Here is a 14,755-nt window from a genome sequence, read left to right on the forward strand (position 1 = left end):
CATTTACTTTACAGCCATCCTGACTGGGTCCTTAGTATTTATGTTGAGGTAGGGAAACCCCTCATAGTAAATAGGGCAAGATAGGTTTTTCTTTTCCTTTTGGTGTTGTCAATAAAAGTTTATATCAACGAATAAGCCACCTCTTGTTAGACTTGTACTTCTGCAACTTACTGTACACAAACATTACTAATACAGCCCAGGAGATTTGTCCAGAAAACCAATGTGATGCAGTACAGCACCACGCTATCATGCCCCAAAATAACCAAGAGAAAATGGAAATTATCCTGAGAGCAACCTTGAGCCAATGATCATTATTGCACAATACACAATGATTACTACAAGTTGAAAGACATGCTGACAGCAGAGCGTCAGGTAGGTCCAACTGCAACCGGAGCCAAGTGAGGGGGTAGGGGGTCTGTGAAGAGCACCATGCTGATCGAGCATAAAGCCACCCTACACAATTATACCAATTCATGCCCGCACAGGGGGATATCAGAGATCTAGCATTAGCTAGTGCAAAATCACTTTATTCTTTCATACCAAAATGACTAACCGCTCCAAAGCAGTCAGCTCAGAGTGCAAATGTGATCCAGGACACAACCAACCCATTCTATATATTGTACCCAAAACTAAACAAACAGCCAAGAAAGTCTGACTCAAAAGCATGTGGGATCCGATGCACACCTGTGGTATTTTATTATACCCAAAATAAAAGAGCCTAGCCAACTGCACAGAGTCAAAGCCGCCCAGATAAATTGTACAATACAGTGCCATCCACCATATCTCAACATACAAGGGTTTGCAAGCCCTCTTCAACTAACTACACCAAGATATCCATCTTATTATTGAATGTCAGGTACACTATGAAGTTAAAAGTCAGCTTTCTTAAGTGGAAATGTATGTAATCGTCTGTTTATGCCCTGATTCTGTGGAGAAACCCCTTGTTAAAGGTCTTTCAATCAGGGACGCCATGTAGGTGATCGCTGGCAATGCTCCATCTCAACTGACGTAAGAGTAGATGTTTTCCCCAATTTTTAAGTCTTACTGAATACAGCAGTGTGCTTTCTCAGGGCAGTGCCATCCCGGGAGAAGTTTAAATGATGGCTTCTTGTCGTAAGTATAGTCAGTGGTTGACAGTAAAAACCATTAATTATGGCAGCCAACACCTCCATTAGAGTTGTTATTCTACAAAATAGAGCCTTCTACAAGGCACACTCCGATCTTGTTACCTTTCTCTCTGTTCCCTGTCTATTTCCTATCTCCCCACCATAAAAACACTTGTCAATGACTCTGGCTGAAACTCTCTGCTGGATGTGATGGAAGCCAATGTTGGTGGTATTAAGCGGGGTTGTGCCTGCCTCACCTCTTGGTCGCCAAAAGCCTTCTGTTGGTTGCTGACAGGCCATAGGATTAACCTATTCCACACTGACACACTCTTCTTTTCACCTGAGTGGGACTTTCATCCTCCTGCTGCTTAAACCCCATCATGCTTCCTAGGCAGAGTGCGGTGTGAGGAGGCAGAGGTGTCTGAAGTGAGAGCTCCTTTTCTCTTCCCATGCAGATTCCAGCCTCTCCTGTGGCATCCCACTCTGAGCAGGAGGTTGGAACAGATGGCATCTGGGAGGCAGGGGCCATTATGGGACAAGGGGTGTCCCTGTGCAGGCCTGCGACTCCTGGGAGAATTCCAAATTGTGTTATTGTTTAAGTTTGGGGGTTGCCGCCAAGACAGAACAGGCTGCACATGTGTCAGGAATCGAGGGTGGAAGCTGTGGGATCGATGGACGCTCTAGTCCTCACCCAACATGGCTGCCTCCACTATAAATTTAGGCCCCGCCTCCAGCTCGGCGCGTTGTATCTGTGTATTGCTTACACTTCTACCAGCGCTCAGAGTAGCTCGTAACTTTTCTCCGAGTATTCCTCCTAGCTCTCGTTTTCGGCGTGAGCTTGTTATTTTCTCCTGTGTCCCTCTCCCCTTTCTGTCCGCTCTGTGTTCTAGTTCTATGTGGTTTTTCGTAACCGACTATCTGTGTTCAGCCTTTCTCGCTAGTGAACCCCTTTCGCGTTCCGCTTCTTGCTTACCTTCTGTTTACTTTTTCTCCACTTGCGAATCCCTTCGCACTCAGCTCCTCGCTCTGCCTTTCTGAATCCTTTTTCTCCGCTCGCGATCCCTTTCGCGTTCCGCTTCTGGCTTACCTTCTGTTTACTTTTTCTCCACTTGCGAATCCCTTCGCACTCAGCTCCTCGCTCTGCCTTTCTGAATCCTTTTTCTCCGCTCGCGATCCCTTTCGCGTTCCGCTTCTGGCTTACCTTCTGTTTACTTTTTCTCCACTTGCGAATCCCTTCGCACTCAGCTCCTCGCTCTGCCTTTCTGAATCCGTTTTCTCCGCTCGCGATCCCTTTCGCGTTCCGCTTCTTGCTTACCTTCTGTTTACTTTTTCTCCGCTTGCTTATCCCTCCGCACTCTGTTCTTCGCTCTGCCTTCCTGTACATTAAACTGCTTGCGGCCTCTATCTGCTTCGGTGTCCGAAGCATCTGACACTCCCGGCATTCTGAAGTGTCCTGACTTTGGAGAAAGCTCTCGCTTTTCAATCCATCATAACTGAACCTTCATCATCTATGCCTGGGAGAACCTGCCTTATACCTGGCCTGGAACCACTCCTCACCTTGCCTGCAGATCTTCGTTCAAGGGTTTTTTCTGCCGTTCCGGCTTTTTCCCTTGGGCACCGAGGCTGGCCCACTGGGAGCCCCCCACGGCAGGTTTCCACTTCTGCCACGGTGGCCTCCGGAGGGGCCAGACCTTACTTGCACGATAAGAAGGTTAGATCACCTAAGGATCTTATCTCTAACAAGAAGAAGGAACGACCCCGTATCCGGACTACGGTAAAGGACTCAATATCAGAAGATTCAGGTGAGGAGAAGGGGGAGGTGGAGCCGAAGTCTGACAACATGAGAGTATGATGCTGGTATCACTGAGGGTCTAGTGATTATTATACACTAGTGTACATCCTGCCATTACATCACGCAGGTCCCGGAAGGAGCTTCCTTTGGCACTTGGGTGCTTATAAGTGTTCTTCTTTTATCATTTTAATTGTGTACTATATAGGGTTACAGGCATGCACATTTCGTGCTTGGTTCTGCCAAATATACTGAGTGGTGTTTTTGTTTTTGTTGGTTCCACAGGCTCAATATACATACTGATGCCAGTGGAGGATTAATTCCCGCTGTCCCACTCACGATCCTGAGAATTGTATCTTGGGGGTGAGTAGGGCTTTTGTGTTTATTAATTTCTGACACAATGTGACATCATTTGTCACCTCTTTTAAGAAATAGGGATGACATTCTGGTTTTTATCATTGTTTTCTAGATTGATTACTGGCCCATATACAGTAAGAACAGGGCGGAGTATTCGCTCCAAGCCCGACGTCCTGAAGAAGGTCTCTGACCGAAACACGTGTCGACGTTTTTCTGCAAGAGATATCTGGTTGAATTTGATACCAGGTATATAATGACACCAGATATTATGAACTGGGGCACTGTTGAATATGATAATGGAAAATATCTGATGTAATGATATTCTGAATACCTACTGTAGGGAACACTAGGGTTCTTTATATTCATAGGTTTGAATGAGTTTTGTATGTGGTTATGAATGAGGGTATGAATTGATTGATTTTTATGAGATTTTATGATACGAGAATTAATTTTTCTTGTGATGAATTAATTGAATAAAATGTGATATGTATTAAACTTAACCAGTGTCATCCCGTTCTACTGATCCAATTTTTGTGATAACTGTACAATACCTGAAGGATCAGGGACTTTAGTGCAGGTCTACCCCTTTACTTATTTTTCTGCTGGTATAGAAGGCCAGCACATGGCCACATAAAGTTGAACAATAACAAAATGCAGCAGAACCTGATTGTTGATGGCAGTAACTGATCAAATGAGGTTGCCACTAGCATATATATGAGGCTATATATGGAATATAATGACTATAACGAGACGAGAGTTTGATATGATATGACATTTATAACGCGCTTATAAACAAGTGTTTCAAGGTGCGACGAGGCAAGGGAGAGCGAACAGAGGGAAGACAGACAACGATCTTACTAGGCCAGGTGTCATTCAGATCGCACAAGTGCAAGGGAAGGGGGAAAGAAAAGTGCGGGGGGGGAGGGTGAGTGCAGTACAGGGGATAATAAATAATCACATACAATAAATAAAGAACGGCCAGCTGGTGGCAAGTGAAGGGTGAGTGCAGACATAAGTGCTGGTTTGGGGACTGTAGGGATACAGAAAACAGTCCCCCGGTGCAGGGTTGCCAGGGAGGCAGCGCAAGCGTGCAAGTGGCAGGGCTAGGGCCCGAGTTCAGATGGTTGGCCAGGTAACCCGTGCAGTCTCATTGTCAGCCAGGTCTTCAGCAGGAGAGGGCGGGGGGAGGGGGGAGAAAGCAGAAGCAAAGAGGACGATTTTTAGGTGCTTCCGGAACATTAGATAATTGCTTAGCTGTTCTTAGCTAATTAGGTTATTCCTACACATAAAATGCCAGTACCTACCCTTATGAGGCTCCTGGCATATGAGCTTGCACTAGCATCTTACGGGTATATCTGAGCATATGAAGATGTGCTTTGTTCATTCTGGCTGCATTTGCGAATGTGATGCACAAAGTGTCTATCGAAACGCCTATGCACACATTTTATAAGAATAGGTCTAAATCTGCATAAGACTTATGAAAACATTGGATGTAGAACAATCCTTGCATATGCGGTATTGCAGGCTTTGTCAGGTGCCTAGTTATACAGAAACGCATGAACACTGGTTTGTGAACTGCACTATTTTGATATTTCCCTTTTGTGTATATTTAATTTTCTTATTTTTGTTCTTTTATCTGTTTAACAAAGTGTGTTTAAAGTTTAATTTTCTATTAACTATAACAATTATAAACAAAATAACAAAGCCGCATTGGCATATGTTGCAGCCCATGGCCAGAAGAAGCTGCACTTGCAGTAAGGTAAGTATCTCTCATTATATCAGGATGCACCTGGAAAAATACCAGGCTGCACCAGGGCATACAAAGCTTTTTGGGGGATATGATGACTGTAGGCAAGCTTGTAAGGCTACACCTGTCTTAAAATAACAGTACCTGGGTATATGAGACAACAACCTGCATAAGATGGCTGTACCTTAGCATGTGATTTTACCCCTGACACGGGTTGGCAGAACTTTCACAAATAAGGAAAAATGATAAATAGGTGCATGGTAGCAAAGCCGTTGCTCAAGGTGTCTGTCCTGTATGGCGGTTGGAGCCGAGAGCATGCATGTGCAAAGTAGGTCACTCATGCGCCCGCTATTCTCTTTGTTAATTGTACTGTGGTGCATCATGCTCCGGTTCTGTCCCCTTCCCTGAAAAGAAATCCCATAAGAGCAGACGAAAGGGGACATGACCTGGGATCATACAAGTATTTGCCTGGTTATTAGATAATAGAAGCAGGGCACATGAGGTTGCATATAGCTAACATGTAAGAACCTGGTCAGATGAGTGGGAACTGGCATATGGAGCAGTACACCGATATATGAAGTACCTGGCTATGTGAGGGTCTAAGTAAGCACAAGAGAGTGTGACATGGCATATGACGCATATCTTGCACAAAAGGACTTTAAATTGAAATAATGGGAGGACCGGCATAAAATAAGGCAAGACCCATTTGAAGTATCAATGCTTGTTCAATTTATTTGGTTTGAATGTTTTGGAATATAGTCGAATGATGTAACAAGGTGGATGAGGGGTACAATCCTTAGTTTAGAATATGTGCCCCCTACCAAATGGGTAGCTGTTTCTGTTGACAAGAGTCCCATGGGCCAGAAGTGGTGAGGAAGGCATTTTAGGGAGCACCTAGATTTTCTAAATTGGTTTTCCTTAAAGTGGCAATTAAGTCAAAAGACAATTTCATTTCTCAGAACTCAGAATGTCACTTTGATAATCGCTTAAGTGCTAAGGGCATTTATGTTCGTCCTGAATTCCCATAATAAATCATTGTACGCTCCGCCCACTCTCACAGTTAAGTGTGATGTCTGATTGGACACCATGATATCGTTCACTATATAGCCCCTTGATATAAATAGCAAATTACAAAAACGGCTGGTTGCTGACTTAACTAGTCTCATAATGCACAGGAGATTGACTTTGAGAACATGAAATAAAACTGCGTCTGCCTCAGTGCCTCATGTGAAGAAATCAGTAATCATGAAGTCTCTGCATTGTACAAGCAGCCATCAGCCTCTGCCCCCCACATATTTCCTATATCTCTATCGCCTTGCTGTGTTTCTGTCTCTACATCACCCTGTATCTTTTCTGTATCATCTTTTCATTTCCTTCTTGTGCTGACTTTCTATGCATCCTTCTAATAATCTTCTCCATGGGCTACAACTCTGTGCTGGCTCACTGAACCCCTATACCCCCTCCGCTTCCACCTACTCCTTTTCTCTTCTCATCAATAAGTATGAGTTACTTACCGCTGCTTTTTCCGGTAGCGCAGCATATTTCAGAGGCTCTATGGCACTTTGCAGTAAACTGCAGGCACCCTCACACCCTTGCTGCAAGTTTTCCAGTCTCTGTAAAACAAAACAAAAAACAAGAGATTACAGGGAAACACTGCCCTAGTCTAGAGAAGGCAGAGGCTACTGGCAGAGTAACTTGTCAACCACTGGCAGATACTGAGAAAGTTTGAAGCGGCTAGGTTTTATTGAAATGTTGGAAGGAGCAGAGGTTACTGGGAGCATTTGAAGGGGACATTCGAACATGGACACATTGTAAGGGGCAAAAAAGGCATATTTCACTGGTGCTGGAAATACTGAGAAAGTACGAAGGAGCAGAGGTCACTGGGAGGCTCAATGCCAGCTGAACAGCCATAAACAATGGGTCTGTTACTGCATGTAGACCCCTTCTTTCGTAGCCACAAAACTGTACCTTCAGGAACATATTTCACATACAGACATGCCTGGGGTGTAAGGTGCATGCAGAAAGGACTACTGTGGAAGGCCCAATACAGAATCCGATGTCTTAGGTGGCAGTACATGCAACCATACCTGGGACGGAAGGACTTACTCATGATGCCACATTTGGAGAGGGTGGCCATGTGTGGCTAGATATGTTTAGAACAGAATACCTTTTTCATGCAGTCTTGTCTAAAATGGAACACCTCCTATATATCCAGATATTTCTAGGGTGGACAACTTAGCAAAGGACATCCATGGCGAAGATCGAAAGTTCAATGCATGCATCAATGACAGATGAAGACAGGATAAACTAGCCATGTCTAGGGTGGAAGACCTAGTACATGCAGCCATGTCTTGGTTGGAATGCCTAGTGTAATCAACCATGTACAAGTGGAAAGATGCATTGTACAGCCATGTCTGGGATGGAAACTCTCAATCATTCAGCCATATCTTGGGTTGAAGGCCTGAACCATGTAATCACGTCTAGCGGCTGTCCAAAGGCAGACAGTCATGCCTAGGGTGCTCAACCTTTGCAGGGAGTCATGTTGTGGAGGGTATAATGCATCAAGCCACATCTTTGGTGAACAGCCTGATGGATGCAGCTATGTCTTTGGTGGAGGGCCTAGCGCATGCAGAAATGTCTGCAGAACTAAAAAACAAAACATTACCACTCAACATCATCTTTGAAAACACCATTTTTGAACTGTAGAAGTCCATCTCTCTTTTGCGGAAATGTGTTAATGCTCGGCTTAGGTTACCTCTGGTGACATTCTGTTTTTCTGAAAGATGGATGTTGTGATACTTAAACCTGTTGTTTGCATATCCACTTCCACACCACTTGATCCTCCCTGCTGCTTTCAACTATACATTACATCAATCTACACATTTAATAAACGCCCCAACCAACAGGCAAGACAAACATTCAAAACACCTAAAGGAGCAAAATCCACACCTACCACACCGTCTACTTCTGATACAGACACTACTAGTGATATTGATTTGGAAGAAGGCCTCCCACCAAGAGTGGAAGAACAAACCACTAGATAACCCTCGTCACAACATACCACATCAAAGGGCAAACGATCATCTTTTTTAGAAGAATTTATGCAACAAAAAGTAATGAAAAGCTATGCAAGAATGGATGCAAACAGAAGCAATACATCAACAACCAATCCAAGTACAAAAGGGGCAGAAGGGGGAAAGGGTCGAAACACAAGTCTAACAAAAACAGGACTAAAAACCAGATCACAGAATTCCCCAATGCAAGACTTAGTGATTAACTTGACAACCAAAGATCTTTCATCCCATCTCATCTCATTAAGGCACTCAACAGAGGACTGAAATTTTGTTCAACTAATAGTTATGACTACTTCTCCACCACAGTGGAGCTATTCTACTTCTGTAGAAAACTAAGACTTAAAAAATTCTTTGCACAAATGGAAATGAAGAAACGTCCAACAACCTACAGCACACCTTCAGACCTGACAGTGGAACACGTTGAACAAACAATGCAATTACTTAATATACCAGACCCTGATGAACAATATACTTTGGAATCATTTGCATCAGAACAAGAAATCGATATGGGCCTCTCGGCCACCACTACTCTCAAACCAAAGTCCATATTGCAACCAATGCTAGCACCTGATAATGTAATAGACACTTTTTTCAAAGTCACTCAGCAAGACCTCAGAATAATTTATCTGAAAGGCACAAAACATAAAATTCCTCATAATCTAACTACTCGAAAATAAAGCACTAAAGGAATTGCAGGATGGCTCCAACATCACAGTTAGAATTGCGGACAAATGAGGTAACATAGTACTCCTTAATACTGAAGACTATATAAAAATGGCCAAGGTACATCAGACAAAGAATGTTATGAAAAATTAACCACTAACCCGCTGCCTAAACTACAATAAGATTGGAAACTTATGAGTCAAATTTGACGAGACTCAGATCTAATTACAGATGAAGAATACAAATATATGAATACATCTTTCCGGGTAACATATACAGTATATTTTGTACCAAAGATCCACAATCCATTTACACATCTACCATCCACTCGACCCATCATTAATAGCATTGGATCTTTCACAGAACATATATATCGGAATACATAGACCACCAACTTCAACCTCTAGCAGCGTCATTATCCTCCTATGTCCGTGATACTAAACATATCATTCAGCAACTAGAAAACCTACACTGGGAACCAAACTACTGGTTAGTCACTATGGACGTTTCTTGATAAAGGTCTACATACAACGGAATATTTTCTGAAGACCAGATCTATCTCTTACTATGACCAAAATAATATGATCCTGGAAATGTTAGATTTCACCCTTAACAACAACATATTCGTTTTCAACAGACAACTGTTTAGACAAATCCAAGGTACCGCCATGGGTGCCAAGTTCGCCCCATCGTATGCTAATTTATACATGGGGCACTACGAGCTTGAACACGCATGGTGGCACCCATCCTTCATGGACAATAACAATGTCATCTTTTGGGCGAGGTACATCAACAACATTATCCCAATCTGGAATGGCAGTCAACAACAACTTAACAATTACTTCACCTACTTGAATACAAATATGTATAACTTAAAACTGACAATGCAAAGTAGCCAAAAATCCATCAACTTTCTGGACATCAACCTCTACATACAGAATTATATGAGCTTCACAACGTTATACAGCAAACCAACAGCAGTAAATAGCACCTTGCACGAGACAAGTAACCACCCTAGACATGTCATCAATAACATCCCTTTCGGTGAAATGTTAAGGCTCAAATGCAACTGTACCACCCAAGCAAATTTCGAAATACATGTTCAGCAAATGATGACCATTTTTTGCTCAAGAGGGTATAGCCATGCTTTCATCTAAAGAGCTATCACAAAAAATTGGGAAGAACTAGAGAGCAATTATTACAAAATAAAAGACCACAACCGGCCACAGTTAACCAACAGAAGACAAGATTTATCACTACCTACAACGCAGCTAACCATATCATCAAAAAAATCCTATACAAAAACTGGAATATTCTCAAAGTAAACCAAGACCTAAACACAGTTCTAGACGAACACCCAATCATACCTTTTCGCAAATCCAAAAGCCTCAGAGACATACCAAGTCCATCTCATTTTCAACACAGACAATCAGAACCAGCTAAAACAAATTCAATGTGGTTACAAGCACCCCTAAGGGGAAACTACAAGTGTGGCCAATGCCAGATATGCAAATACTCAGAGAACGCCAAGAAAACCATTCAAATGCCTACCGGCACAACTTTCGACATCAAACAATTGATAAATTGCAACAGCACCCATGTGATCTATGGCATCAAATGCGTTTGTGAGCTCACATATATTGGAAGCACGATTAGGCAACTCAAAAAAAGAATAGGGGAGCACATATGAGCTATAATCAATGAAGATACAAAAACACCGCTATAAGCGCATTTCCAAACCAACCATACTTAGGATCAACTCAGTGCACTGATATTCTTTTGAATTGAAAAAAATCAATATTCCTCTGAGAGGAGGTAATGTGGACAAGATTTTGCATAAACAGGAAGCAAAATGGATCTGTAACATGGACACATGCCATTCTGGATTGAATTCGGACCAAGAACTTTACCACTTTCTTTAACAATCATATCTTGAATACTGTCCTACCTCTCAATATGGACATAAATCATTCTGGTCAATAATATTCATATATCATTTTTGAATTTATTGTTTGTCTCTGATTGTCTATTCATGTAGTACATAAGTTACACTTTAGGATCAGGTATGATTGACCTGCAGTCATACCCACACTACTTCAAGACACACTGCTCCGGTTCAGTTTCTGATCCAGTTCAAATATAGAGCTTGATAACTCACCTCCACCTATTGGCCCTGTCTCAGTCACATCTAGTGTCATTAGGGATTTACCAATTCGTTTCATCAGTGTCGATTTACACAACATAATTATTTCTCATCACCTATTGGCATATCTTAGCCTTTTACTGTAGTGATAATGGGGGCCTATTAATTTGTCCCATAATTTTCACATTCAAAATATATTTTCCAATTCATCTGATCAGTATGCACGATATCGTAGATGTAATCCTGACCCAAAATGGCAGACTCGACCCGGCGCAATGACGTCACCGCGTATGTTTATGCAATGACGTCACCGCGTTGGATAAATACGGCTGAATTATGAAGTACCAACAATGGCAGCCTCACCATTCGATTCTACGGCATTCCCGAACCATTTAACTCGTTCAGGTAAGCAAACTCTAAATGCCTTCATGTAGACATTTTAGTTTAAAACAAACATTCAAATGAGGATCAGATTATCTTTCTAGATGCCGTCAATACACATGGGTATAATTTAATCTGTATTATCTCTCTAGGACCAACTCTTGACCTCATATTCGTTACTTCCAACATTATTGGCCGGATCCTTATACTTTTCATACATGAGAACTACAACATAGTAAGTACACATATCATTCTCGTTATTCAACAATTTTCAATCTGCTCTATTTACAACTATTGCAAAGTCCTTAAATCTCACTCAGAAAACTATTCTACCTTTGTATCACAGGGATATCAGCCTTCTTGTTTATAATTTGAGAAAGGATTTAATTGAAAGACTTTCAGACACTCTGTCACGCCTCCTGAACCAGGGTGGGGAAACACGTGCCGAGGCACACATCCATCAATCATCATTTGTAAAAATCTAAAGAAACAATATTTGTTACATATCAGCAAGGTCAAGGTGATTCTATTGACTCAAACCGAATTAACCCAGGGAAAAAGATGTGCGTTAAGTGTCCTAATTGGAAATTGAAAGTTTAACAGTGGTGCAACTGTAACCTGAATCTATGTATTTTTGTTTCTTTACAAGCATGAAATGTACCAAAACATCTTTCTTTTGCAATTTATGTCTGAGCAATTAAAAGACATATTGTAATCACATTTTGTTCACCTCAAGACTCTTTTTGGATAAGCGCAACTCAGGGCTTGCAATATTTCTTTAAGTCATAGATAGTCCTGACCAGCCACAGGACATAGCCCCAGTTAGCAGCTTACCAGGAGACTTCATATAATTTACTGGATAGCACCACAGCTGTTGAAGACTGGATATTTTAATAACCTCTATACATTACATCACTTTTTTGTTGTCTATTGGAATCCTGACTAACTTGCCAACCACCAATGGGAGAAAGGCTCTCGGAGACCTCTGAATCATCCTCAACTCCAGCACTCCAACATGCTGATATGAAGCTCTGCTTCCTATTTTCACTACAGGTTTTGGACATGATACTGATCCACATGAGCTCCACATTATGATAATGATGTTTCTAGCACTACCATAACTTGATAAATCTGTTCCTGAAATGGTAATACTTTGATCAGTTGGGTGCTTAAGATCAACAAGACCCATCCCAATGGGATTCTTGCCTCCCAATCTCTAACCACTGAAGGTACAAATGCTCCTGGAGGGGCCTTCCCTGCATCCTGAAAAATGATATCGGTGGTATACAAGACAATGAGACCCAGCATCCTTTTTTGCACCCAGACCGACACACTTGTGCACCTGTTGCACAGAATAAACCTAAACGAAACAGATTCATAGCCTCGTTCAAGACCTTCACTGCCCCTTCCCTGTTCAACAAACAAATTAACCAATTGTCCAGGTAAGAATACACATGTACCCCGAGCCTTCTCAAATGAGCTATTACAGGATAGAGAACATTTATGGAAACCCCTGGTTGGATATTATGTGGATTCAGTTATAGATATCGCTTTAGGTGAATGTCCTAATTTACCACCCCATGGTATAAAATCCAACCCTGCAATTCTGGGACAAGAAACAGGCTGCATTTAGAGTGACAACTGGGGAAGTCACCACAATAAAATATATGTACATTTGTAGCTCGTTTACAGAAATAGAAGTTGGCCTGCCTGTGCAAATCTGACTAAGATGTGGTGCACGCATGCAGTTGCACGATGACTCAACTAATTATATTTCTGAATCTAATTCTAAAAGGTGTAACAGATAACTCAAGAATCACTTCAAATCTCAGAGGCTGTTCAAACGTTTTTATTTAAAATGTTGTGAGCCCTAGGGCTGCCCCCTCTCCCTCTCTCGTATTGTATCAAACCTCTTCCCTAACCCAGGTGTCCCTAACCCCCAGGTTAGTAGATACAGACGGTTGACCCCTACTGCCTAGTTTTGTCTTTGGCTCCTTAGGGGACCTAAAGGCTGAACATGTTATCTTTCTTGTTTCCCTGAGGGACTTCCTAACTTTCCCTACTCTCTCCAGTTGCTAGTTTTCTATGGGGAGTTGGGATGTGTGCCTTACAAATATTTTGTTGAGGTGGTATGGCATGAGATAAAGGTGGACTGCTCAAGAACAGAATGTGGGGGCAGGAATTGAGGGCCCTCTCAAATGCCACTGTCCACCTCAGGGGTAGGACTGCCTCTGGATTTCTCCATGGTAGTCCTCACACCCCCAGCTGAGAGGGGTTCCATAACCCCTCTGACAAGGACAGTATACTCTGAGGACCCATCCAGCAGCTCCAGAACCGGTACCCAGCCAGCACTCAGCGTGCCCTGATAGGTTCTGTCAGCAAGCTTCCTAACTGGGAAGTGCCAGAGAGTCTCTGAACAAAGGACAATGCTGTTGCCTGCAAACACTCTCCTCAGCTTTGGGCCGGCCGTGCACCATGAAAGGACACCACAAGCCCTGTGAAGAGGCTAGGATGAGTGGCACACAAGCATCAACTAGTGTCCATCTTTTAAGTACATTGTTGAGGCAGTTGAGCCCTCGAACACGCTGCAGTCACTAAAGCCGTCCGAGACGCCTCAGCCAGCCTACCAGATCTGCCAACAAGCACAGAGACGATGCTTGACCCTGAGCCGCCGTGTAGGCCAGCCTGCAGCCGTCCGTCCAGCCTCACTTGCAGAACTGCCTGCCGCCTGATACCTGCTGTGGTCTCCCGTCTTGAATTCTGTCGCAGAAGCTGCAAAGCGCCCTGGAACTAACTGGACGCTGTCGAGCACTAAACACATCTCACACACCAGGTACCTTGTGGTTCTGTCCCCTGGTTCTTCTCTGAAGGCCCCTTATGACATTTACAACCCCTTGCTCCATTGATGCTGAAACCAAATAACCTTAACCAGTTAAGACTGATTGCTTTACCGACTACCCTCCTGTCGGTATCCAGAGTGCATCCCTTTTCTTTGCGAAACTGTCTGTCCTCTGTGTTCCTTTACAGTGTAAGTTGTATTTTGTAGTGTGCTAGAACTGCCTGTTGTACTAATAATAAAGTAGAAATTTTTATACAACCTTGACTGGACAGTCCCTTTTCTCATTGGTTAATAATTGTATTTTCGATGCGTTGCAACTAACCAGCGATATACGACCTTGTGGAGATAGGCCTGCTGGTCCGTCCACATGACCAAAATTGGGCGAGGCAGATTATAGTTAACTTGTGTTCCAATCTGTTTGGATCCCTTTTGGTGTACTAGATGTGTGGGGTTGATTGATGGTTTAAAAACCGATATTCATCCCACGACCACTGGTGCCCCGGAAGTTGATTTGTCACAACCACTGTTATCTCAAGCCATGCCTCAACAGCACAATACTTGTCTGTGTTTTGTTGTTTCCTTCAGCAACGCTTTTGAGAAGCCCAGCTAGAGACACCGAAACGTGAGTGAGCCATGAGCCAGCGCCCCACCACCAG

The 14,755-nt window shown here is 42.9% G+C and overlaps 1 protein-coding gene across 3 annotated transcripts in view; it reads right to left on the bottom strand.

Moving 5' to 3' along the window:
- Positions 1-14,755, bottom strand: part of LOC138447912 (pleckstrin homology domain-containing family G member 4B-like) — a 1,180,303-nt gene that overhangs the window by 351,762 nt on the left and 813,786 nt on the right. For all 3 annotated transcript variants that reach the window (XM_069604450.1, XM_069604440.1, XM_069604433.1), the window contains exon 9: positions 6,514-6,612. In XM_069604450.1, the coding sequence (XP_069460551.1) occupies positions 6,514-6,612 (99 nt within the window). The remainder of the gene's footprint in view (positions 1-6,513; positions 6,613-14,755) is intronic.

This window comes from Ambystoma mexicanum, chromosome 1p, assembly GCF_040938575.1.
Source record: "Ambystoma mexicanum isolate Mex_15411 chromosome 1p, UKY_AmexF1_1, whole genome shotgun sequence".
NCBI lineage: Eukaryota > Metazoa > Chordata > Amphibia > Caudata > Ambystomatidae > Ambystoma > Ambystoma mexicanum.